This window comes from Crotalus tigris, unplaced genomic scaffold, assembly GCF_016545835.1.
Source record: "Crotalus tigris isolate CLP2741 ecotype Arizona unplaced genomic scaffold, ASM1654583v1 scf7180000017631.5181431, whole genome shotgun sequence".
In the NCBI taxonomy this organism is placed as follows: Eukaryota; Metazoa; Chordata; class Lepidosauria; order Squamata; family Viperidae; genus Crotalus; species Crotalus tigris.
Window position 1 is genome coordinate 1,901,624 of NW_024096525.1, and position 27,516 is coordinate 1,929,139.

General features: G+C 42.2%; 1 protein-coding gene across 3 annotated transcripts in view; it reads right to left on the reverse strand.

Moving 5' to 3' along the window:
• Positions 1-2,972: 2,972 nt before the first annotated feature.
• Positions 2,973-27,516, reverse strand: part of ARHGAP32 (Rho GTPase activating protein 32) — a 157,443-nt gene continuing 132,899 nt past the window's right edge. For all 3 annotated transcript variants that reach the window (XM_039334513.1, XM_039334515.1, XM_039334516.1), the window contains 11 exons: positions 23,014-23,116; positions 22,125-22,269; positions 21,328-21,410; positions 18,454-18,561; positions 17,261-17,406; positions 15,406-15,607; positions 14,621-14,766; positions 13,397-13,471; positions 12,030-12,914; positions 10,338-11,266; positions 2,973-9,356 (listed from right to left, as the gene is read on the reverse strand). In XM_039334513.1, coding sequence (XP_039190447.1) covers positions 7,146-9,356; positions 10,338-11,266; positions 12,030-12,914; positions 13,397-13,471; positions 14,621-14,766; positions 15,406-15,607; positions 17,261-17,406; positions 18,454-18,561; positions 21,328-21,410; positions 22,125-22,269; positions 23,014-23,116 — 5,033 coding nt within the window. In that variant the 3' untranslated portion in view covers positions 2,973-7,145. The remainder of the gene's footprint in view (positions 9,357-10,337; positions 11,267-12,029; positions 12,915-13,396; positions 13,472-14,620; positions 14,767-15,405; positions 15,608-17,260; positions 17,407-18,453; positions 18,562-21,327; positions 21,411-22,124; positions 22,270-23,013; positions 23,117-27,516) is intronic.

Consider the following 27,516-nt stretch of genomic DNA (forward strand, 5'->3'; position numbering starts at 1 on the left):
CAGGAGAGAGAGAGAGAGACAGAGATGGAGACGGGGGGGGGGAGAGAGAGACAGAGACAGAGACAGAGAAGAGTGAGAAGAAAGAGTGTGAGAGAGAAGAGAGAAAGAGTGAGAAATAAGAAAGAAGAGAAAGTGAGTGAGAGAAATAGAAAGAAGAGAAAGAATGAGAGAGTGAGTAAGAGGGAAGAGAGAAGTGAGAAGAAAGAGTGAGAGAGGAGAGAGAAAGAGTGAGAAAGAAGAGAGAGAGAGAGAGAGAGAGAGAGAATAAAGGAAGAGTTTCATGCTATTCTTTGGTTTTAGACAGGACATTCAGAAAGCCATCAGATTTGACAGAACACTCTATCAAACATTTTCAACCATACTTTTCTGCATATAACCCACTTGTATTCATTAAAACACAAATAAAATCCCAAACCATGACCTGCATATGCCCAAGTTTTAATGAGTCCCACTGAATTTCAGGAGCCCGGAGTATCACATAAAGAATTGCAAAAGGGAATTACTGCCCCCCAGTGGGAATGAGTATTGGCTGCTTTTTATTCCAACAGAGCCTGTGCTGTGCAAAGTCTATTATTCTAAGTAGGGATTAAGTCACTACAGTTGTACATTCTCTTCCAAATTCCTTCTTAATCAAATTCACTTTTAAGTGGTAACCCATCTAGGCTTGCTAATGTGCAATAGGAATTGGCAGCAGTGTAGAGACCCCAGCAGAATTTGGGGACTGCTCAAATCATTACAAATTTATTTATTTATATCCCGCCTTTACTACTTTTACAAATAGCTCAAGGCAGCAAATATATCCAACGCACCTTCTTCCTATTTTTCCCATAGCCACCCTGTGAGGTGAGTTGACCAGCCTAAAGACACCCAACTGGCTGTCATGGTTAAGGCAGGACTAGAACTCAAGTCTCCTGGTGATTGGCCCAAAGTCACCCAGACAGCTTTCATGCCCAAGGCGAGATTAGAACTCCCCGTCTCCTGGCCATTGACCCAGGGCAAAGTCCCCTAGCGAGCTTTCATGGCTAAGGCAAGACTAGAATCCGTGGTTTCCCAGCTTCTTGCCTACTGCCTTAACACCAGATCAAACTGGCCTTATAACCTGAGTTGTTTTATTTTGTGGCCTTATCCAGCAGACTGTTGCTTTTTTTCCCCCTCCTCTGCAGGGAGTAATGGCTTTGTATAAAGATAATATGAACAAGCTTATTTGGTAAGGGCAAGAAATGTGTTCAAATACAGGCCATTCTTTAAAAACTAATATAATACCAATGCTTTCTTCTCCCCTTCCCTGTTAAACTTCCGCACGGGAAGCCTGTGGCCAACAATTTATTCTTTCGCTGGCTATTCTTATGCTGTTTGGGGAGCATTTTGGCTGAAGAGGGGGGTAAAATATGCTTGAAATAAAAGCAGGTTGCAAACAAAGAGTGATTTGATTTCCTTCACGTAAATAGCAGTCAAGAGTTCCTGCTTGGGGGGGTGATGGCTGGGGTGTGAAGTACATAACTAATTACCACAACAACCACATTGCTAGGTCATGGCCCTGAACACAGATGCAGTTAAGTAGCACATAAGTTATGACTCATGTCCCTATCTGCAACTACCTAATGCAATTATCTAATTCTCTGGAACTGAAAACCTCCCTCTATTTTTTCTCTTTTTTTAAACGAAGTCTTGTTAAATTGGATACGCCAAAAAGTTCAAACAATAAAATTAGTGGATTTGGGCAAACCGATTCTTCTTATTCGGGGTAATATTTCCTCCCCCCATGAGAGGAATCTGATAAATTTCCCAAGAGCAGCAACTTTCTCCCATGTATGGTGAGCAGTGAATCCTCAGGTAGCATTAAGACACCAAAACTGTAGGAAGCTTCAATAGAGTTGAAAGCTGGGCATTTTTTATTTTTTTTTTAGTTCCGTTTTGGGGGAGTGTTGTGGAATTGAACAGCATCTTTGTGTATCCCTTGATGTGCGTTTCCATAGCTTCCATTTTTAAAAAGTGATTGTAAGGTAGTGAAATAAAGACAAAGGAAAAATTGTGTTGTCTAGAAATTTAAAAAAAGATTCAGTATTGTACTTCGTTAATTGTTGACAGCTGCTTTTATTTATTAAATTTAGATGCTGCCCAGCCCTCCGATAAGGTGACTTTGGATAGTTTAGAACAGGGGTCCCCAACTTGTGGGCCGTGGCTGATTGCAACCAGACTGTGGAAATGACAGGCGAGCGTGCGCATCCTCATTTGTGTAAGCAGCAGGTGAGCACGTGCGCTCCATTTGCAGCAGGCATACATGCACACCCCTTGCACAAATGGAGCTGCATATGTGTACACGTTTGCAGGCCACTCAGTGGGAAACATTCCCCCCTCCCCCACCGTCCACAAAGCTTGAAACGTTGGGGAACTCTGTACCAGAACACAAAAAGATAAATAGAAAAGCAATTAAAATGGTAAAATTATGCAGAAAAAACCCCCAGAACCAAGAATGATTTTGTTTTGCAAAAAAAGCTTGTGGTTCCTATTGTGTTTACGCAATATTTACTCAACTGTAATTTGGACTGTTGGATCCTTGAACCTCACTCGCCTTTTTAAAAAGGGCTTCAGGTCAGTTAACATGTAGGGGAGAAAAGGTTACTTTGAACACTCTTCAATGAAGTAGAAAAGATCTGTGGGATGATGGTGATGTTATTTCAATAGAATACCAATCATTTAACAAAGAAAGGCCAAGCTGTATGATGAACGTAGTAAAATGAAAACCAGTGGTTTTTAGCTCCAATTTCATATGTTGCATGGAAAGTATAGATGCAAATGTGAATGTTGGTGTTGATAGGATTCGCTTATGTGTTCAGGATAAAGATAAACCATTGTGTTTGGAAAATCATAGTGGTGCTATCTGTCGTGGGCAATTTTAATGGTCCAAACTACGACTTTACAAACTCTGTAAATGAAAATACAGGGAAAATAACGGAGACCACCACAACATAAGACTTTAACCTGGCTTCATTAATTGCTGAGTGGTACATCTGAGGTTTGTGGGACTGTTAGGTTGTTCTGTTTTGTTTTTAATAGCACAAGACACCTGAAGTCTGGTCATAGCATTACAGTACAAATTAAAAATAAGAATAGTAAATGAACACATCCGTCCCCGTACAGCGCGGAGAAATGAGAATCTAAATATTTACAAAGGAAGGGAGGAAGTGGGATGCACAAAAAATATTTACATAAAAGAACATGAGCTCGTCGGCATATACATTTTATACCAGTTCTTACGCACAAGAGTAAAAAATAAAAATAATAAAAAATAAGACACTATATAAATTAAAAAGAGAACACTCGGAGAGCTCCCCCATCTTTCCGAGAGGAGTCTCTCAGGTGGCTCAAAAAGACGAATCAAGTTTCCACAGCAGGAAAATAAAACCACACAATAATCATTTCTTGTTCGTTTTGAAACGGAGCTGTACAATATTAAACTGACTGGAAACGCTGAAGTTACTGAGCACACGTTAAAAGTGTACCATGCCCGTTGCCTCAGTTTCCACAGCAGAAAAATCTGGAGAAAATGTCATGCCGAAGCCACCTTTAAAAATTAAATTCAGAATCCTCTAAAGTCTACAATACCATTCCCAAACGCTGCATTGTCAGGCTAGTGATGCTTTCTTACCATCAACCTATCAAATTGAAACTGGGAGAACGCATACAAGGGGGGGACCCATCTCTCTTGGGCTGAAGGGGAACATCGCTTCCAGCAAATTTTGTTGCCTGTGGTGGTTTTGGTCAGAACTGTGCAATACTTGTGACCCTCCCTCCAAGCGGCAAGCCCACCCTCCCCAGATTACATCTGCAAAGACCTAGGCACAATGTTTTTCACTATCGTCTGCATAAACTTTTAGCCCTGATTAAAACTTGTTTTAAAGTTAGGAACAAGGATGCAGGACCTACAAAGGCCCCTCTAATGCTATCAAGGGAGGAAAGGTTTTCCTCTTAAGCACACATACAAACCTTGATTTAGATGGGAGCACATTCTACAGTAAGACTCTGAAGTGTCATCCATAAAAGAAAAGAAATTTAAGGGAACAACCACTGAGCAGTGGTTCCCATCCTCATCAGACTCCTGCTTGGGGCCGACCAGTTGCCACAGCTAATCAGAGCTAAGGTTTGATGGCTGCTCGATGAGCATGTATTTTTAACCACCTCAACCCCAGTGTTTACAGAAAAAGATGAACAACACTTACTCTTCCTACAGTGTGGGAGTGGAGTCTAGATTAGGTTTGTTAAAGAAGAGGGAGATTCTTCTCCTTTAAAGTTCAGTATTTCAAAATCAACCAGGGTACGTGACCAGGCCTGCATAGTTAATTCTATGGCTTTCATGGGGGTGGGAAGGAAAGAGGGCTTTAAAAAAATAGTGATAGAAATACAGAAGGAACAGAGCGATTGTCGCAGCTCTTTCAAGATCAGGAAACTTTGCTGAATTGATGCCATTAAACTCTTGGGTTTTCAAGCTGAAACCTGGTATGGCACTTTCCCAACCGCGCAGAGGCTCCACGCAACAGTTGACAATATTCAGTGAGTGAACGCGCCATTCCATGTTGAAATTAGTTTTGGTTAAATGCTTTAAGGGGTGGACAGGCAAGGGGCCCCGAGGATGCAGCTCAGATATTTATGGCCATAATTGAAAGCGGTATTTAAAAATTAAGTAGAGTGGGCTCTTCCTCCCCTAAAAAGAGATGAGGGATCATATATTCATCAGTACAAAAGTGACAGAAACAAAAGCTACAGACGTTAAAAGAAATCAGGCTGGTTCTGAGCAGCAGGTAGTGTAAGGCTGATGTAAGGGGAGAATACAAGGAAAATGAAGATACAGGTTTGAACGCTAGGTCTTGCTACCCGAACCTTAATTATCCTAAAAACAATGGTATAACCCTGCCCTAATCCTAGAGGAAAACTGAACAATGTAACTCAATGGCTGGAAGCCACAACGGCCTTGTGCTACTCGTGGGTTACAACTGGGCTTGCTAGAAGGGGCAAGGAAAGACCTTGGCAAACAAAAAACCAAAAAACAAACAAACAAACAAACCTGCTTGCTCCAGACATTAAGTGCATTGGAATGTCCCTTCCTCTGTTTATCACTTATGCAGCATAAACAAAAACAAATAGGGGTGTGTGTTTTTTTTTTTAAAAAAAAGGGGGAGTAAAACAGATGTAAGCTTAAATCATAGTGAATTTTCTGACCCCTAAATCTCTACTTAAGACAATCGGAACTTCAAAAGAAATATGCATCAGAAAAATCAAGAGAATGTAATCTGACTGTAGCTAGGGGACAATCTGAATAACTGATATTATGCTGGTTTTGAGAAGCTTCTGATACCCTTATGAGATACCTCAAGGCAAACCTGACGTAGGTAGTATTCTGGGTTCATGCCCATCAACTATGCTGTAACAAGGGCCCAGATACAGATAAATGACACAGATGCTTCCCACGGGCCTTATTCTAACTTTACATTGTTGTGGTGATCTCAAAGCAGAAAGCACTTTATTCCTGGGATAGACTCTGGCCACTTCAGAAAACTTTTGTAGCGGAGCATTTTGTAGCCTAAGGCAGTATGAAAACCCAAGGCCCCTCTGCGCACCTCAGCTCTGGCAAGGACACTGAGATTAAGAGCCGTGTGTATTTATAACTTCTCCAGAAAAACAATTCAATACAGTATCCCCTTTCAATAGGCAAAATAAAAATTTAAGAAGTGGGAGTCAGCTGTGTACCCATAGGGCATGTACTGCACACAGGTCTCTCTAACAGTATGGGGGAGCAAGGGACTTCCTTCCATCATCTGCTACCAGTATCATGCCAGCTGGGACTGGTGGGAGTTTAGAGTTCAAGTACTAAGCACCCATCTCTATCCTATAAACACTACACAACAGGTGCATGTGTGCTGTGACATATTACACTGCCCCTTCCATCAAACCAACTGGAATTTTCCTAGATCTGTAGTACCTTCACCATTTTATAATGATGACCTTATCATGATCAGTTGATAAGCAACACCAACTGAGCTATCAGAAAGAACATAGAATTGTTTCCTAGACCACTGTTGGTTAGGCTAGGCACAAGGCTACTTAATATGAAGTTGAAACAGATTTCCATTGTTGAAACAACAAAATACATCACAATTCTCCTATATCCATGACTGGGGGAAGGAACACAGCATGGTGTTTTTCAATGGCTCTCACTCAGGAGAAAATCCCTGGATATTCTGTTGTTCAAAAGCTTCTGAAAGCTTTTGCTATGGATAAGATGTTCAGGAAGATGATTCCCTTTATGAGATAATACAGGCACCACCTGGAAAAGCAAAGCTCTGTTTATAATATATTAATGGTTCCTTACTCTCATACTCCTAAATTCTCAAATATACGAAACAGGTTATTACAGATTTCTTCGTGGGGAAAAGGACCAGGTTACATGCCTTAGACCCCACCACCTTTTTATAGATACCAGTCGCCCAATTTGTGACTGGCTTGCACTTTGACCAATTATGAAAAGCAAAATTTAGACAAAAAAGATATAAGAGGAGGTGGTACAATTAAAGGGAGAATTACACACGATGCGAAATCATTATTATTATTATTTTTTCCTAGAGTTTGAAGCATAAAACCTGAAAGGACCAAGTTAAAATATTTACTAAAGCGTGGCATTCCATAAAACTTCCTCTAAATGATCACATACAAGGGACTTTTGTCTGGAGAAGAAATGTCTACCAATACATACAACATGCGTGTGGCTTAGAAGGACAGTGACTGTGAAGGGAAATGCCATGGTTTGAAATCTACGGAAACTGAAACTCATTCACAGTGCAACTCGTCTCTTCCTTCTTGATTCTGCTCTTCCTGGAGATCAGTTGCGTCTTCAAGTTTAACAAAAGCCTGTATGGTTGCCGCAAGCTACATTTAAACAATGGAATAAAACTATACATTTAGTGTTAAACAAAAGAAAGAGAAAACAGTCCCTATAAGCGGCAGGGACTAGACAGGGCAGAAACTCAAGAGGGCTAAAATGGAAGGAGTTGCTTTGTGTGTTCGTGTGCATGTTTGTGCATCATTGAAAAAATAAACCAGTCCACTGTCCAGCAGAGGCTGCTTACACTCTATCCCTTCGGCCCCCGAGCTCACTCTGCATGGACTTCCGTCTCTGGCCTCTGAAGGCAAAGCTCTGATGGTAGGAACGCTCCTTGGCCCAAAGCTGTGGCGTAAGTCCTACCATGTGGATGAGTAAAAGAAGGTGCAACTCCCCCTCTTTGGTGCTGAGGCATAGTATGGTAATCATCCAAATTATCATACTGGGATACCACAGTTGTACTTTGGCGTTTGCCAAGGGTTTGGTATGGGTACAGGAGACCGGCATCCCGTGGTGTGCTCTCAGAGTGCTGGAACCGGAGACTATGGCTCCGTTCCGGCTTAGGTGGTGGTCCCGGAGGGTGTCCATAGTGCTCACTCTCTTTATAGCAGTCTCTGGAGTGCTTTTCAGCCAGAGCAGCCGGGAGTCTTGATCGAGCCCGCTCTCCATCCAGCCTATCCTCTGCCAGCTTTACCTCTTTGTGGTTCAGTCTCAATACGTCATGGTTAGCTGGGACGTATTTCCCACCCGAGTGCTGATATGTCAGGGATTCTGTGGGTTCCGATGGGTGGCCCTTTGGTCGGTAATCGGGATAGGAAGGGGCATTTTTAGCCTCCAGCGGCTGCCTGTGGATTGCCTCATGTGCAAGGTGCATTCTGTGCTCCATGGAATTACAACCGACCTCGTGTGGTTTTCTGCTCCTGAGGCTGCTTTGTTTCTGAGGGAGCAGAGGTTTCTCTGACTGTCCGTTGCCAAAACCCCCGCGGTAATGGGCTCGGTCAATGTCAGGTTCTGGCTGGGGCCCGTAGTAGTGTTCCTCTCCCTCGGGTGCCCCTCCCTTGCCTAGGTATCTCCCTTCTTTCCCATCAGCCACAGTCAGGAGTCCAGTTTTCCCAGGATCAGATTTGCTGCGCAAGTGAACAATGTCTGTAGCCCGCACCTCGTCTTGCAGCAAAGGGGCTACGTTGTCATACTGGGACATGACCGGCCCCTTGACTTTCTGACGAGCACGACTCTCTCGGCGGATGGACTGCATGCAGTATTTCTCCATATCTTCCAAGTCCCAGGAGACATACATGGGTTTGGCATCAGGGGCAGGTGGCACATCCCTGCTGATGAAACTATGTTCTTTGCCTGCTAGGTGCCCAGGGGGACCTCCCCGGGAGTAGGGTGGTAAACCAGGACAGCGATAGAGGTTCTTGGTTGGTAACTTGGAGTAGGATGCAAAATCTCTGCCTGGGAGAGGATGGAACTGTCTCAGCCTCACTGTACCGTAAGGGTCCAAGTCGTAATATCCACCTTCGCCGGCGGTATAACAAGAAACGCTGGAGGAACTGGAGTAAGGGCTGTATCGGTAATGAACGCGGCCGTTCTCAAAATACGGTTGCAACTGAGTGACGTGATAATCGCCATGGGGCTGATATGACTTGTACTGGAAGAGGGGTCTTGGGCAATAAAGGGGATCGTCGTCGGGAGGCACCTCGGTGCGGGAGATAGGAACGGATCGGATGGCGGAGGGGGTGGACACGTGTAGGGAATGCACCCTTCGGATGGTGGGGTAGGGTGGAGCTTCCTCCGCACAGCTGCTGCTCCTCATTGTTGGGCTTAGGGAAGACAGATATTCAACCCGGCTGCGAGGCTTGGCGTAATGGACGTACGAGCTCTTTCCTTGACTGGCATGGGCGTTATATCGGGAGCTTAGGGGAGCCCCCGACAGAGAAGGATAGCCTGGATGCTGCTCAGACTTGCTGTGGAAAAGGTGGGGCTGGCTATTTTCAGCCCTGTATTGATGAGCTGAGGAGGGTTTCGGATGCGCTGAAGGCTCTGGCATGCTTTCTGACTTGGAGGGAGGGAAGTAGGCAGACGGAAGGGATGCCTGCTTAGACAGGTTTGGTGGTGCCAACACATCTTCTGCTGACAGGGGCAATGAGGGGGAAGCCATAAAAGCTTGGAAATTGGCAGGGTTTATCGTATCATTGCTGTTGGAATGCATGGCGGCTGCCAGTTTACTTTCCATTGTCCTCACAGGTGGTGCTGGAGGCATAAAAGCATAGGGCGATTGAGCTGGGACAGACTCGGACCTCATCTGTAAAGGTGGAGCCCTGATATTTTCTCGGGGTTTCTCCAAATGTCCCTGGTGAAACAGAGACACTGGGGTGGCCAAAGTGCACTGAATTGTAGCACTGGCCTCAACGCCTGAGACGAGAGCCGGCTCGGCTGTTCTAGGCTCCAGCAATTTGTCTGGAGTTGCCTCTCCTTGTACCTGATAGAAGAAAGCACAAAGATTAGTTATAATCCCAAAAGGGTTGCCGAGATGATTACTTACAAACCAAAACTAGCTTTTTTTTAACTAGCAACTCAACAGAGCTTTTGCAGGAGCGGAAAAAAGTACAACTTTTGAGGGCAGGTGATTTATTCACAGCCAAGACATCAATCAACTTTTTATTCACATTTCATCCATTTCAACGGGATGAAAGGAAGGAAGTAGTCAAGCAATTTCTAAGAATTAATACTTCAAATTTGGGGTGACCTTATAGAAATGTAGGCTTGTTCAAGTATTCCACTGGTACAGGTTGCCCATATATAGTACCTTCTAGCCCTGTAGGCAGGAGAATTTAAAAACCTGATCTTAAGCAATGTTCATGTATCCTTCGCTAACCATATGGTATGCATTAGTTTACTACTGCCGTGTCATTAATGAAAATGGGACCAAATAGCAATGGAATGATTTGGTTCAAAGTAGGTCCCTGTTGAACACAACGATAGCTGCTTATGAACAATTTTACTATAGTTAACTAATGTGTGACAGAACAGCACCCCCTACTGCTATACTTAATTTAGTACTACAGGTTGTTATGACCACCCTAAACTTCATCCAATGGAAACCAAAATGTTCTATCTGACCATTCCTAAAACATCTCCGTCAGAGCATCTTGCTAACATCTTGCTTTCCCAGGAGGAATCAGCAACCAAAGTCTCAAATGTTCCATTTTTTCCCAGGAACAACTAAAAGACCATGGAAAAAGCTTGAGCACCTATACTCGCCTTAAGGAACGTGGGCAGAAGGAAAGCAATGAATTAAAATAGGAAAGAGAAGCCAAGTAAAAATCAAGTAAACCGAGGTGGGGAAGGATAGGAGTAGATGCCAGGTCACGTTTGAGGGCAGAATTTTTTCCTGAATTACTATGTACAAAAACAAAAGAGAGGGCAGAGAATGGAGCACGGAGCCCAGTTAATGTTTTACCTGGCTGAAATCTCCTGAAGGTTTTGTGGGAGGAGTCTGTCCCACGGCCGGCTGGTCCCCTGGTCTTATGGGTAGAACTTGGAGACTTCCTGTAGGAAGAACTGCTTCCCCCCATGTAATGTTGCTGGTGCCTGTGGAAGGCTGAGGTGGGACGTTTTGTCTGGACATGCCAGGATTAGATTTGGCAGCTGCCGAGTGGTTCTTCATGACGCAGGCCAGATCTGAAGGAAAGTGAAGTCTGTCCTCCATTTTACAGATGGGAAGATGAATCCTGTTGGCCTGGTTCTTATCCAAAGGGATACCAGCATGCAGAGGAGGACTTTCCACTGATATCTCCTCTGTAGATGATTCCGCCTGAACCGTTCGTTCAGGACAGGAATGAAGATGACTCTGATCTTCTGGGGCAAAAGATTCGGTAAGAAGGTGCGTGTCCCCCACTGTACACGGATAGAAGTGGGAGTGGTCCCAGCCCATGTTAGTACCCAGCCCGTGAAGGTCTCCTGCCATGTTATTAGAGAAAGTGGAGTGGTCCCGATGTTCAGATGTGCCAACATGGAGATGGTCGTCGCCTTCAGACATGTCACTGCTTTCGGGGCCCTGAACTAAAGGCAATCCGCTTCTTTGAGGATCCCCAACCATCTGAAAATTGAGCGGGTTCTCTGGCAGAGAAGCATAGAACGGGAGCCTTTCCGCAGCACAGCCAGGATATGGGTGGAACTTTTCTAGAGTTCCTGCACTCTCACTTTTCCCACAGTTGCTACAATCTGAATAAATATCTGGCTTCTTCTGGGATTGAACTGAAGCTTGTTGGGCAGATTCGGCCAGGGCAAGAGCCAGGATTCGTGCAGCATTTTTGGGAGGTGGAGGAGGGACAACAGAAACGGAATTGACTGGAACAGAATCCTGGGGGGTGTCAAGGGCAACGGCTCCTAGTGGGAAGAAGAGTGGAAACAAAACAAAACAAAACAAAAGAGAATGGTTTACTTTATCCTGCTAAGGAGAGTGAGCAATTCCTATAGATCATTATAAAAAAAAAAAATAAGTTTTAAAAAAATAGTCCAACATTTCACCAGTGGCCACTCCTCGGCACGACAACAGTGCGTCTTCTGCCATGCATGCAAAACAGGGTAGCTGTTTCGGTGTGGAAAAAGCGCAAGAGATTGTCTAAACGTTCCTGATGCAGTCCTAACGACTAGGGCAGGAGACAGTGCAGAAAGAAAATGCCAGATCGCTTGATGGGATCTTTTGCACAACTTAATCACGGGTTACTCTGGGCCCGTGCGTCCCTCCTTCGAGTGCAGCCAAATTTATTTATTTACATGGTTAGTTATAAAAATATAAAGTTTTATCAAGGAAGCGTTTTGATGGGAAGACATCGTCTCATGTTATGAAAAAAGTGAAGAGAGACAGGGCTATATAAAATATTCACAGGGTTGTGGGGTGTTTGTTTGTTTGTTTTGTGTGATACAAGGAGGCTGCAGAGAAGCTTAAGGTTCTTTTAATGTTCGCTATCAAGACCCAAGCAGCATCTATAGGCTCTGGAAGACACATATTTTGTTATTGTTATTGTCATTATTATTACTACTATTATCATTATTACCAGTGTTTCCCTCTCTTTTTAAAGGTGTGCAGAGAAGCAAGAGCTTGGCGGCTTGTGAACTTAAAGAAAAAATGGAGGAAAACACACTGTACCTGGCTGTGTCAGTCCAGAAGGTACAGGTTTACTCTGGCCGCTGCCGAGAGCAAGTTGTTCCACCTCTTCTTGAAACTCTGCTTTCTTGGTATCTCCCGCATTCTGGAATTCTTGCTGGGGTTCTTCACCAGGCCTGCTTGCACTGCTTTTCAAAGGTGACCCCATGAGCTGGGAAAGGGACACGCTTGAAGCTTCGTTGTGGTCAGTGTTTTTTTTAGTCCAATCCGAAGGGCCGCCGCTTTCCGACACCCCCCCTCCAGTAACCACGTCGGGCATTCGGCTGGGGAGAGCATAAGGAACGGGTTCGGAGGCAGGGAGCGGTGGCGATCTGACTGGCTTTTGAGCCAACTTGGGGGAGTAGGCACAGGTGAGCTTCTCGGAGAAAGGCTGGAGCTTTGAGGGCTTGTCTTCAGCTGGGCTCAGATCCAGAGTGAAGAAGGGACTCGGGTTTTTTTCTTGATAAGGAGAAACGGGCTCCGAGCTGGTGGCACTGTAGGGCGTATGAGATTGGCTGCCCGAGTCTAGCTCTTTCTTAAAGACGCTTGGCTTGTCCTTGTTATAGTCCACTGACTCCAACAGGGAGGTGCTGCTGTCAAGACACTCGGATTCTGCTTTGGGGGGGCTGCACTGAAAAGACATGGGGTCGAAATCCAAACTAGCCACTCCGATCTCAGGAGGGCTCAGATCAACGTCCTCCGCCAACCTGGGGGAGATGAGGGCGGGAACCTGCAGGTGTCCCTCATCTCCGTCGCTCTCTTGGTCGTGGGGCAGGTTGTCGTAAGAATTGCAACGATTCATGTTCCCCAACAATTCCCCGTTGAAAGAAGCGGATAAAGCGTCGCTGCTCGACCTTGGTCTTCGGGGTCGAAAGAGTTTAGACTCACCTGGCAAAAAAAAGAAAAAGAGAGAGAGAGAGGGAGAGAGAGAGAGAGAGAGAGAGAGAGAAGACAAGTCGTGAGTACTTTGCCCAGTTATGGAAATGTTCCAGTTATATAAAATGGTCGGTTGCTCTTTGCTTTTCTGTGAAAAATACAGAGATATTATGCACCTACCCACATCTATGTTAGCGTTCCCCCACCCAGTTTTTCTTGCTAGGACTGGGGAAACAAGAAAGAAACTTTCAAGGTTTCTGTGCATATTATTTAAGGGAAAGACTCTTTTTCTCCCCAAAATTGCACCCAAAAAAAGGGATGGTGGTAAAAAGTGACATATTAAGGCTTAAAAAAAAGCATACGTTTCTTCACCTAATACAGACACAAACATGCCTCCTGAGACCTTTGCCTCCTAATTCTTTGTAGATGTGATATTCACATTTTGCTGCCCGTAGAAGCAGCTCTTAGGAAAATATAAACAAAAGCCAACTTGCCATCGATAGCATGCAAAGATGAAAGAGACTCTTCACTTTTGGTGGAGCGTAGGGTTCCACTCTCTCCTCTTCCTCCTGGTCAGCCAGAAACAAAAAGATGCAATATATTTAAAATAGAGTCCTTCGGGAGTGGGGCGGCTTATAAATTTTAAAAATAAAATAAATAAAATAAAAATAAAATGAGATGAAAATCCCCAGAGACGAAAACGTATTTGTCTAAAACAGTGCTTCTCAACTTTGTGCAACCTGAAGATGAGTGGTTTTCAACTCCCAGAATTGCCCAGGCAGCTAGGGTATGCCATGCTGGCTGGGGAATTCTGGGAGTTGAGGTCCACTCATCTTCAGGTTGCACAAGGTTGAGAAAGCACTGGTCTAAAAGAAGATGTCAGATTCTTTGCAGAGCTGAATCTTTAGTCTTTAAAACAATTACTATAGGACTCAAGTGAAGCAGAGACTGGTCAAAGGTTTTGCAAGAGCACAGTGGACTGACCATGAACATAACTAAGAGGATCAAAGGCCTGGAGACCCAAACATACGAAGAACGCCTGTGGAACTTGGGTTTGGCTAGTCTAAAGAAAACAAGAAATAGGGGAGACATGATGGCAGTGTTCCAGTATTTGAGGGGCTGCCACACAGAAGAGGGGGTCAATTTATTTTCCAAAGCACCAGAGGGCAGGAGAAAAATAAATGGTTGGAAACTGACCAAAGAGAGAAGCAACCTGGAATTAAGGAGAAACTTCCTGACAGTGAGGACAATTAACCAGTGGAACAGCTTGCCACCAGAAATCGTGGGCACTCCATCACTGGAGATTTTAAAGAAGAGACTGGACAGACACTTGTCTGAGATAGTATAGGTTCTCCTGCTTGAGCAGGGGGCTGGACTAGAAGACCTCCAAGGTCCCTACCAGATTCTACTCTATTCTTAATAACAAAGTATGTTTTCATGCTGCAATGAGGAGAATTCAGCTCCACAAGAGTGCTCCTGATCCTACAAAGGCTGTTTTAGCAATACATGCTAAGAAATTAGAGCAATGTCCCCATCGATAAATGCCTCTGTGGAACAGGAAGAATTTAGGCATTTCTGAATTACATTCCAAGCAGAGCATGTGGTGATTTATTTTAAAATGATCAATACTAAAAAAAAAAAACCCAGCCCATCTGGAGTACACCAGAAGCATCCATGCAGCACAGTCTCTTGCGGTTGTGGAGACAGGGCACCCTTACCTGCCAGAGCTATTGCCTTCATTTCCGATGGCTCACTTGGGTTGCGCTGCAGTTTCCGTTTGGAAAGAGAGGATGATTTTCCCAAATTGAAGAAGGAACGCCAGCTGCCCACGGGAGATTTTTTCATCTTACTGGGAGGTCTCTTTCTACAGCGAGAAAAGCGGGACACTGAGAAAATGACGGGAGGCTCCACGGTGGCCCCAGAAAAGAACATTAGCAATTTAGACATGAAGAAGTTACAAGTCCACATCCTTTATGCAAGCCAGCAGCATTTACAGACGTACACTGAGAAAGAATGAAGAACGTTATGTTTCAATTTCAAAACTGTCCCAACATAACCATGGAAAAACTAAGTGTAGGACAGTGGTTCTCAACCTTTTTAATGCCGCGACCCCCAACCGGGCGTAAGTTGAGGACTACTCAACCGGTTGTAAGTTGAGGACTACTCAACTGGTGCAGCACCGTTTGCAGAATGGGACTTTTGGCGGGCTCAGCAGGGCAGAGACAGCCTGGACAATTCCTATTGTCTTTTGAAAGCCAATAGAATTAGACTCTATTCAAGAGAGTCTATTTTATTGGCTTTCAAAAGCCAATAGAATAAAAGGGAGTAGCACAGCTAAGGAAAAGGGGGAAAAAATGGCGGACTGCGTTGTTTGGCGACCCCCGTGAAATGGTCGTTTGACCCCAAATGGGGTTCCAACCCACAGGTTGAGAACCACTGATTTAGGACAATGCAATTACACCCAGACAGACAGAGAGACTGACAGACAGAGAAATCCTTCTACCTTTCAGATGGAAAGTCTATGATGGTATGGAACTTTCCCTGCAAAGCAGCGGGTCCCTCGCCTACTTCGATGTATTTGCTATCTGCAGGGGCCGGAGAATTTATCTGAGCCTGTGTCCTTGCTTGGGCTTCCTCTAAGGTAAGCAGCTTTGTGGAGGGGGAGGACACCAGCAAAGATTTAGGTCGCGACAAGGAACTGTGACCTGCCACAGAAACACAAGGCAAAGCAGAGAGAGAACGGCGTGAGTTACGAGAGCCTGTGAAGAAAGAGTTTCCTGAAATAGAGCCAAACATGTCCTTTATCGCAGTGTTTCCCAAACTTGACAATTTTAAGGCATGTGGACTTCAACTCCCAGAATTCCACAGCCAGCGTTGCTGGCTGTGGAATTCTGGGAGTTGAAGTCCTCATGCCTTAAAATTGTCAAGTTTGGGAAACACTGCTTTATCGCAAGACTTAAGCAGGGAGTCTTCAAAACACATTTATGCTTTTTCCAAGAAAGTCTGGAAAGGAAAAAAAAATAAAGTTTGGGTTTCACATAATGGACACTCCATCAAATTATTTTTCCTTCCCTTCAGTACACAATAGGACTTGGAACTCAGTTTTGAGTCACCGTTTTCTTTTTTTTTACTTCTATAATTTTACCGCCATAAAGACTTGAAAAGGAGTCTCTTTTCCCACATAATGGCCTTAACAAGCTCCTTCATTAATATAAAATGTTTTGCAAAATGCTATTTCCCCCCCTCCCCCAAAAAAGAAGTCGGTGAGTTTTACTCCCAATTTAAATTCAAGAAAATACTGTTTTAAGACTGTGTATAGCTTTTAACACTTAAACATTACTGACTTGCTTCTAGCAGAGATATTGCTAAGCCCAGTGAGTTCAGAAACCATCTCTTAAAAAAAAAACCTCACAGGAGAAATTCTACTGCATTTAGCACTTTTTCACATTTTGAAGATAGTAATCAACAAGTCAAGAGGTAGCGTGCCTGGCTGAGGAATTCTGGGAGTTGTAGTTCACAAGTCATAAAAGGACCAAGTTTGAAGACCCCTGCCTTAGTATGTTGTGTGAATTCAACCAGTATGACTTTTAAGCCATCGTTAATGGCTTAATAGGTTGTGAAACCCATCCAATTATATGTCTTTAGGGTTTTTTTATAATAGAGGTTTTTTTTAAAAAAAGAACAATATGTAAATTCAGTATTTGTCTGCTCTGTACGGAAGGCAGGCATGGTTTAGCACCAACAGAAGTCCTAAAGTTTATTGTCCACTGATGTTCTAAACAATTTGCTGAATTTCCTATAAACATAACTCTGCCAGAATGGTGACCATGGGGACAGTCAGGGGAAAATGTTTGCCAAACTCTGAGACTACTGGTGTCACTCAAGCTAAAATGGAATCCCCCAACTTGGGGGGGGGGGAAAAATATATTTTACAATTGTGATGGTGGAACAAAGGCTTGGTACATGCTTTTATAATGGACGCTCTACAGTTAGGGCAGGGGATCTCCAAATTTGGCAATTTTAAGACTTATGGACTTCAACTCCCAGAAATCCTGGCTGGCTGAGGAATTCTGGGAGTTGAAGTCCGTAAGTCTTAAAGTTGAAAGGTCTGAAGTCCACTGAGTTAGAGAGCTCTGCATGGTATGCAATTGTTAAACAGAGTGACCATTTTCCATGACGGACATCTGTTGTAGGACACTCGCTAAGCTTCATTAGCCTCCAGTGTATGTGAGGTAGTTTTCTATTAAGCTGCATTTCTCTATTTGATCAGCCAAGCAGAAAAATGAAAACTTTGACACACTGCTTTGCCTACCCTTTTAAGGTTTGTTTTGGTTTATTTCTGACTCAGACACACATACCTGCACTCTCTCGAATAACGGAGCTGAGTTTAGAGCTGAAAAGGACGTCCACATGATTGAGAATGAATTCCACAACCACGGATTGGATTCGCACTTCCATAAAAGCTGCTGTTCCACTGAAGCAAGCAGATTCTATCTGTTTCGATCTAGGAAAAAGAGGGGGAACATTAGCCTCCCTCCAGCCACCACTGACAGTTCCTTTTGCAAAGGAACAAATATTTGCATAGGAGTCGTAGTGTGAAGTCTACACAAACTGTGCTCCAGAGACATAAATTGATAGCTTGTGTATTCTCTCTCCCGTAGTGTAATACAGAGCAGTTACTTACATATGGACTTTGCATCTGTGAATAGGAAAAGAATCCTTCACCCTTTCTTGCAAAAGAGGGGTTCATAATTTCTCTGTGAGAATGTATTACCTGTGGCCGTCTTTTCTAACAGAGATAAAGCTTAGTCTATCACTAAGCTAATTCCTGATAAAGCCACAGGTGTAACATCTGACATGAGCCAAGCGTCTTTCTAGTTAACAACAAGTAAAGCTTAACTTTCTGGCTCTAAGTAAGTACCCAACCTGTCCTGCTGTTTCTTTACAAATCAATCATTACCTAGCTGGTGCCAATTTCTCAATGAATATTTTCCACTTTTTCCTTAAAAAAAAAAAATCTTGACAAAAAGTTAAAATATTATAAAGCCACTCTCACACTATATAAAAACACTTTTGTTTTCCAACAGCTTTTTAAACATAAAAAGTGCTGGTGGAACTTTTCTAACAAATGTTATTAAAAGGTGTAAGCTATCATGAGCTACAGCTTACTTCAACAGATGCAATTTAATTTCCATGTGCTACAAGATTCAGAGACACACTGAACAAATAGGGCTATCCGGTGGCTTCTGTCCTTTGTGATTGTGGTGACTTGCAGACAACAACACAAAAATGCCTGCCCTTTGTGTCCTCATCAGTGTACACTTAAGGACCTCATGGCAGTGCAACAGAACACAATGTTGCTAGTTTGGGGGCAAGATCTGTTTAACTCGTACATATTTTGATCTTATATTTTAAATTCCATGTCACTTAGTATGCCTTATTTTAATTGTGATGCTTCTGACATGAATGAACAAACAAACAAATCCCTCTATTGTTGGTTATCATAGACTAACATGGCTTTTTTCCTACAATGTCTGCAATCAATAGATACCTTAGTAAGTTTGGTGCCCAGACAATGGCTAAATTCTTTGTATGCATGTTTGTGATGGCACAATATTCAGCCAGGTGTGACAAATGCCTCATAAGGAATTCCAGAGTCCTGGAAAAAAGGCAAGAATTTCAGATAAATTAGCCTATGATGCCACCGTTTAAAAAAAAAAAAAAAGCCAAGCTAAAGGGGGATTGGGAAAAATACCCTAAATAGACTAATATTTTGCTTTTTGAAAAATGGCCAACTCTTTGCTTCCTTGTTGCATTGCAAAAACCAAGGAAGACAAATATATGCCACGTGGATCAATATACTGCAAGATGTCTCCAGCAGTCAAGATTTATATAGACATTGTGAGATTCCATTACTGTTTTCTAAATGGCAACTGCCATCTTTGATGACCATTAGAGGGAGCCTCTAGAACATTATCTAGCTTAAGGAATGTGTATATTTTTCCTATGCAGGGAAAAAAGAGAGAGAAAGAAAGAACGGAGGGAAGAAGAAGAAGAAGAAGAAGAAGAAGAAGAAGAAGAAGAAGAAGAAGAAGAAGAAGAAGAAGAAGAAGAAGAAGAAGAAGAAGAAGAAGAAGAAGAAGAAGAAGAAAGAGAGAGAAGAAGAAGAAGAAGAAGAAGAAGAAGAAGAAGAAGAAGAAGAAGAAGAAGAAGAAGAAGAAGAAGAAGAAGAAGAAGAAGAAGAAGAAGAAGAAGAAGAAGAAGAAGAAGAAGAAGAAGAAGAAGAAGAAGAAGAAGAAGAAGAAGAAGAAGAAGAAGAAGAAGAAGAAAGAGAGACAGAAGGTCCAGTTCAGATGTTGAAAGGGGCATCAAGTGATTGCATAACTGACCAATAAAAATATGCTAAACCTTTGTTAGTAGATTTTGCATATAGGAGGGACACATGGATCCTTTCAAATAATTCTAGGAACTAATGATATTTTGAGTATCAATATCTAAGATACTTTAAAACAAAGCACAGTTAATTTCCCCTGGATTCTGCTTCCCAGTTTAGGATGACATCCATTGTGGTCATAAATTGAGGACCTGTATTGCAATATAACCCAGTAATCCAAGTTAGTACAAAACAGGATGGAAACCGAGCTTTCGGCCCCTTATGCTGATGACTCAAACATTCAAATAGCCCTGAGCTAAGCTATTCAGGTCATGCTTAAGAAAGAATGTAGGCACTCCAAACTGCTACTTCCTCTAAACCTGGGGTGTCCAACCTTGACAACTTTAAGACCTGGGGGGGGTCAACTCCCAGAACTGGATAGCCTTGCTCTAAACAGGGATGGGTAAGGTGATGTGGCAAGGAAAAGAACAATTGCCAGACCTCCTAATTCTACAAAGCTGTATGAAGCAAAGGAGCAAGTACACGAACAGATACAGCAGCCCTCAATATTCTACCTGGCCTTCACTGTGCTAAAAATTAGCAAGAAACCTTAGACTTTCGTAAGATCCATTTGTTTTCATCCCAAAATGGGCTTCAGATTCCGTTTCTACGGCATGCTGAGCTAGACATCTGATCCAAGGATCAAGTTCCCAACCACAACCTGCCCTTCCTCTGATGCTGGATGCCCACATACTGTATGTAGCAAGCAGCAGCAACGTTCTCCAAGCCAGCAAAAAGAAAATCTCTAAATGTTTTCCAGATCTCCAAACCGCTCGTCTGACTCACTTCTGCCAGCATCCTCATCTTATTCTTAATGCGGATATAGCATTGAGATGAGCCGTCCTACTTCCCTGCTGACTCTTAAGCACATCTGCTATCTCTTGCCATGATGCACAGAGTTAGACTTGCATTTCCACTCTATTAAATTTTTAATTGGCAATTCCGCCCCAGGGGCAAGATAAGAGCCCATAATTTGTTTAAAAAATTGTTCCCCTTTCGCGCCCTTGGAGTTTTATATCCCTAGGAGGCATGCTGAGTTTTGCATGATGCCTCCACGCCCACTTCATGGAGTATCACCAGAGAGGACAGGGATGAGTTATCTGTCTTGTGACCGAGCTTAAATAAAGTGGAAGGCAGCCTTGTGTCACCATAAATCTTTCAGGATATGCACTCGGCTGCTTAATTTCACAGAGGGAAGATGGGATCCTCAGTAAACCAGCAACTTACAGGACAGACAAGTCCATCTCTTCATGAACAGGGAGTCCTCGACTTAACAATCGTTCAGTTAGAAACTGTTCAAAGTTACAAAACACTGAAAAGAAATGACTTAGCACCATTTTTCACACTTACGACCCCAGGGTCACATGATCAAAATTCAAACGCTTGGCAACTGACTCATATTGATGACGGTTGATACGTCCCGGGGGGGGTCATGTGATCGGTTTCTGCAACCTTCTGACAAGCCAAGTCAATAATAACCGTGTTATTAACAACTGCAGTGATTCACTTAACCACTGTGGCAAATGTCATAAAATGGGGCAAAACTCACTTAACAAGTGTCTCACTTAGCAACAAAAAAATGTTGGGCTCCACTGTGGTCGTACGTTGAGGACTACAATTTTTTTTAACTCCCTGGCCTAATGCAAAACCTGCATGTCCTTAGCAATTTCTCATCCAAACACTAACCAGGCCAGATTCTGCTTAGTCCTTTAGCCAAAACAAAGTCAGCTTACCTGCTGAACAAACTAAAAACATCCACGTCTTTAAAGAATGATTTTACTACCACGTATGGAATGAGGAAGGCAGAAAGGACATTGCTTGTAAAACAGGGTGTGGATGCAGATTAGTGTTAATAGAGGTACACTGCTATGTCTGCAGGGAAAATAGGACACGGGCTTCCACAAAGTCACCTAGGCTTCTTTTTTAAATAACATAATCATCAGGCTGTGTAAACACAATCCAAATAATTGTGCAATAGCCGTGTACACACACCTGTAGTGTGGTGGTGGCAACTGCTGGATGACATCATGGATTTTCACCAGTCTTTCTTCGTCGGTTGCAGCAGATACAGCATCCTGGGGGGAAAAAAAGGGGGGGAGGACACAAATATCAGCACACACCTTTATTTCTTTTTTCCTAAAGCCTTACAGAGGAATACTAATAAAAATCATAATGCAGAGCAAAAATAAATGCCTAGCTAAGTTTTTGGCTGTCCTAAATCACAGGATGTTATGTATTACTTTGGTATTCTGTACCAGTTCCAATATGCAGCGGTTTATAAGGCAGGGGTGTGCAACGCTGGCAACTCTGCTGACTGGGGAATTCTGGTACGTTGAAGTCCACAAGCCTTAAAAGTTGCCAAGATCGGACACCCCTCGTATAGGAGATTTTTCCCATATTCCTCCCTGGCAAAACAGCTGTGAGGGTTATTCAGTTATCTGGACCTCTTGGGACTTGAATTGAGGTCTCTTAAATCCACACTGGCACTGTCAACTAAACCTAGTTCCCAAGTAGAAACAATCAACTGATTTCGCTGCAACTCTAAATAAACTTAAAGCTTCTTTTCCCCAGAGAAATGCTATCCCAAACTTCATGTTCCATAATATCCCGGAAGAATGAATGGATTCTCATAGAAATATAAAGCAATGATATACAGGGAATGTGCCACTTATTTTACATGTGATTTTGTTTCTCCAAATTGTCCATAGAAAAAAATGTTAAGAAATCTCTGAAACACAATTAAAGACACCCATACAGTAAGGAGGGGGGAGAAAAAAAAACAATCTTACTGAAAATTTCTCATAGAGCTGGTAAGTGAGCAAAGGATTGGGGAGTTCACGAAAGTAAAGCTTGCAGAGTGAACCCACACAGTGTATATCCTGAATATAGACATCTTTTGTCAAGTCAGGGATTTGTTCGGAGTCAAACTCATGCCTGGAGATAGAGAAAAAATGAAAGGGGACGAGGGTGGGAGGAGGAAAAAAAAAAGAATATATATAATTAGAAGACAACATGGCTTCACCTTTAAGTAGGATATAAAAGCAACTTAAAACACATGTTGGTTTTTTTGTAAAGCTACATGGTTTTCTGACAAGCAGTTCCAATTATCTTATAGCCAATTAGTTTGCTCAGAAAAAACTACTAGCTGTAAAGTGGATGAGGCAATTACATAAATAATTGCAAGATAGGTGGCCCGTGTCAGAGTGACATTAAGTATTAAATGACAGGTTCCTATTTTGAGAAATTTACCCGTCTGTCAAGCCTACAAAGCAAAAGATGAGTGGGAGAAATGAAATAAAGTCAACAAAAGCCACCCCCAGGTCATACATATACAAGCCAAAGAAGCCAGAACCTTGTGCAGAACTTATCATCCAAACTGTAAAAAAAAAAACCTGTGTCTATCGAAGTACAACTATTATTCTGAAACCTGCTTCTACAACAGCTGCAATCCTGCTGAATACTCTAAACAGCAGATAGTAGCTCCAGAACAATCAACTGCTTTCTATCCTAACTGATTATGTACTTTGGTTTTTCAGATAGGAAAAAGACTCTTAAAATCCAAAAATCAGCTATGGAGTGAAGGAAAAATCGAGTCTGTCTGCTTTTTTTTTTTTAAAGAAAAAAAGGGGGGGGCACCCAACAGAGAATGAAACTCACAAATAGTGCATACAAACCTACCGTAGTTTTTGGATATTGGATGCGATCCCAGACAGACGGTATATTCCATCCACGATACCGTGTTTTTCAATGAATTCAGTGCAACTCTTGAGGACCTGGGGAACTTAAAAGGAAAAGTTAAAAGGGGTTAGTGGCCCATCAGATGACCATCAGTACCAGCAGATTTGTCCATGCAAGATTCATTGGATCACGAAACAGTTCTGCACAGGTAATAGTTTTCTTAAAACTCTTGCTTATCCCATTCATTTTTATATCCAAATTGAAATCCATACATTTCTAAAAGTGGCCTCAGATTAAGTTAAGTGCCACTGAGATCTGTCTCTAAAGTATAGCTATTACTTTAGATATCAGTGTTATTATACTGCAGGGTTAAACTCCTAGCCTTTATTTAAACCCACTCCTCTCTACAAGTACTGAATTTCTGGCAACATTCTATGGTTTACCAACAACCATTGATTCAGAACTCATACAAACACAGAGAGTAGACACACACTGCTTTGCTTTTAGTTGTATATGTTGTAGAAATCCAGATACTGGAATCTATCAACTTTAGACTGTAATGCACACTTAACTAACTGTGGTTTAGTCAAGAGGCCATGATTAAACAAACTTATGCTTAGATGTGATATGTGATTCTACTTTTTCTACCATTTCATCTATAGCACTAAGCAGAGGGAATATTTTCACTAGGATAATGGCTAATTGATTATTATTCATCCATTGTCACCCAGTATGTTTTTCTTTCTTTCTAGGGATAAATAGGAACAGGCAGTATGGAGGATGGTTTTAAATGAAGGCTAGGAGTTTAACCCTGCACTATTAATAATATTGATATTCCTGACTCCTGCACTGTATTTTTGAGGCATATTGATGCTCAGGGACAATATTACACATCCCATGGAGGACTGAAGCCTCCCGGTGACTGGAATGCTTTGCTTAATTTGTAAAGACAGTTAAACATTGCTATAGTTCTGCTCCTGGGTGTGTTGTTTCTTGACTGGCTGTAGCTAGAAGATCCCAAGGCCTTTGGATAAAAATAAGAATATCAGCTTAGGAATGTTGGCCTTTTGTCCCTTCACTCTTGACCTAGACAGTTTCAGATTATCAAACCAACAACAAGTTACTCTTAAGTTAATTATTAAGTTTCTATATGTGTAAGGATATATATTTGAGTATATTAATCAGGGGGAATAGAAAGAAGGTAAGCCACAGGTACAGTTTCTAGAAGGCAACATTATATGAAGTTAATCTGTAACTGAAAAAGCAGCAACAAAGATTAGGATCAATTGAAAACCAGGCATTTGTAGGCACACATTAACATTCAAACTAACATACCAAACAATCCAACAGCAAACTATTCAAAACAACCAATCCATATATTTTTATCCATCAAAGGAGTAAGACAGATTTAATGGTGGACATCTTAAATACCACTTTAAGCTAGTATTTGCCATGGTTAAAAAATAACAAGCACTCACATTTAAAACTCTGGCAGGTACTATGACTAAATAACTTTGAAAGATTCTTATGAGAGTTTAAAACCTATTTGTATGTAATCTGCCGACTCTCATAAATCGAGAACTGAGAAGAGGTACTGAGTACATAGCAGGTAGCACTGTCTCAAGGCACAATTACAATACTAGTTTTCCCAGACAATTAGGCTCTTACTGAGCTGTAACATCCCAAAAATTATTAAAAGGAATGCTCAAGATGCTTAGAGGAGACCTAAGGAAGATGGAGAAGGAGGGGGAAAGAGAGAATCTCCTAAGCCCAATACTGAAATTGCGCTGCTTATAACAGATCATGGCTGCTATAAGCTCAAACCCAGTTTTGGCAGCAAAATATTTAAAAAGCATTTTAAATGCAAACCCTTTCCAGGGACAGATGTATTTTCCTTGATTATTTTAATCAGGTTAGTGATGATGGGAGACAGGTTGTGTCAGTGATGACACAACGGGCATTGGGCCAAATCTAGGAAGGCTTCTTTTGCAATCTTCACTAGTTCACAAAAATCACTGCTTTTTACAAGTTTGCTTATCTAAGCCATTGCCTCAACTTGTAGCAATTATACTTTTTTGAATTATGGATTCCAGAAACAATGGTTTGTTACTGTTTTTGTTCTGAATTTACTGCACATTATTATTATTTTTAATCAGAGTCTGTGCTCTTAGCATTTTTCAGAAAATAGTTCCTCTGTTCACTAGGAGCCCATGTTGGGTATTAGGAACTGCTAAAATGAGAAAACGTGACAAGGACTACCCTGTCAAAATCATAAGAATATATAACAGTAAGCCATCCTCTCCTCTCCTCTCCCATCCCAACCCAACCCAACCCAACCCAACCCAACCTATCTTATCCCATCCTTCCATCCATTTTCCTCCCTTTTCAATTACTAAGTCTTCAATTTAAGAACTTTTCTTCCCTAATTCCTATTGAAATCAGTCCCCCAAATTTTTCCTCAAATAAGGCATAAGATTTCAAAACCAAGAAGAAAATCCCCCAAAAAACTATAAGCTCATCTGTCTTTGCCAACGGTTTAATCTATTACTGAACAATTTAAAATAAAGGAGTAAGGTGCAGCGACAAAGATACTGACATATTCATTTTTTAAAGAGCATGGCATTTCTTTTTCCTTCTTTAATTAACCCCATTCTCTTCTAGGAAGACGCACAAAAACATCCAGAGCTTCTCAATCAGCCCCATCATCCCCACTCCTGCCTCTCTGAATTGCTTTATTGACAAAAAGGATACGGAGAACAAGCTCAGTATGTTTTCCTTCACCTTTGCCTCCTGGAGCTTTCCAGCCTTGTAACAAACAGCATCAGGGAGAACTGTTATTTGTCATCATTAAATTTCAGGAGCACCCCCATTGTGACATTTAACATCAAGGTAAAACAGAAAACAATCCCCTCCCCCCAAAAAAGTGAAGAGGGGAGAGAAGTAACAGTTCTTCCAATGTGGTATATATACCTCATTTGCCATTTTATTAAAGGGGGAGAGAGAGGGACACAAAGTTGGCCAAACATTCAACAGCCTATTTGTCCTCCAGATATTGGAGGACAATTGATGTACAAATCGTTAATTCTCTAGTCTCCCTGTCAAAATGGATAAGAGGGCCTCTTTTCACCATGCAACTGTGCCAGAGAATGGCTAATTCAAAAGCCTTTCATCTTGTGAGGATACAATTAAAATCTTTCACATGAATTTACTACGTTATAGCCACCGGTGCTTACAATTAAGAAATCTACAGCATAAATGTAACTGCCTGCATATGATTTAAACCAGTGGTTCTCAACCTTTTTAATGCCACGACCCCCAACCGGTCGTAAGTCAAGGACTACTCAACTGGTCGTAAGTCGAGGACTACTCAACTGGTGCAGCACCGTTTGCAGAATGAGACTTTTGGTGGGCTCAGCAGGGCAGAGACAGCCTGGACAATTCTTATTGGCTTTTGAACGCCAATAGAATTAGACTCTATTCAAGAGAGTCTATTCTATTGGCTTTCAAAAGCCAATAGAATAAAAGGGAGTAGCACAGCTAAGGAAAAGGGGGGGGGGAATGGCGGGCTGCGTTGTTTGGCGACCCACGTGAAATGGTCGTTCAACCCCAAATGGGTTCCCGACCCACAGGTTGAGAACCACTGATTTAAACAAATGTACTTATTTCCTGATCAACAATAATTAGTTGGATACCAAGTGTTCTACTCAGGGATCCTCTACCTTAATGGTTCTTCCCATGTATCTGTGGATGATGGATGTAGGCGATTGTCAGTTTAAGACCTCAATCTCCTTGGATTTACGTTGCATTCAGATCCAGTATTAGACTGACAGATTGGACTCGATATATTATAAGGCAGGATGTTGATATTAATGTGAATGGTATACTTGGAATACTAGCTTCATGACTTCTTTTAAAATGGGCGTGTGTCTTTTCAAATAAAATACCCGATGAGAAGAATTTTTCCATTTTTCATATAGCAATGTCCCAATTTCCCCCCTCTGATCCAACTGCCTTTCAGAATATTCTCAGACCTATGTATAAAATGTCTTTTGGAACAAACTCCCTTCGCTGAAATATCTTTCTTGGAACCAAGACAACTAAGAATCTGTAAATTTGATCTCAATATAAGGCATTATTTCCAAAACACTGTGCTTCCTTGTGTATTACTGATGATTATATAATCACCCTTCAATAATACTTCAAGGTTATCCTGCAAATGTTAAAAGCACAATATTCATGAATTAGGGATTTTATCTCACAAGTATATGCTACTGCTGTTTTTAAGGTATGAGGTTTCCACCTTATTAAAAAGACATGAGTGCAGTGCTCAAGTTTTAAAACATAGAAAAGGTCAGGAGGGGGAAAAAACAAGAGCAGGAGATGTTACATTTGTTGTAAAAACATGTTCTTTTTGTATACAGGTGTATCTGTCAAGCCCAGAACAACTTCTGCCAGATGTCATCACCTGTCATGGGACTTCTCAGAAAACCAGCTACTGAGGGG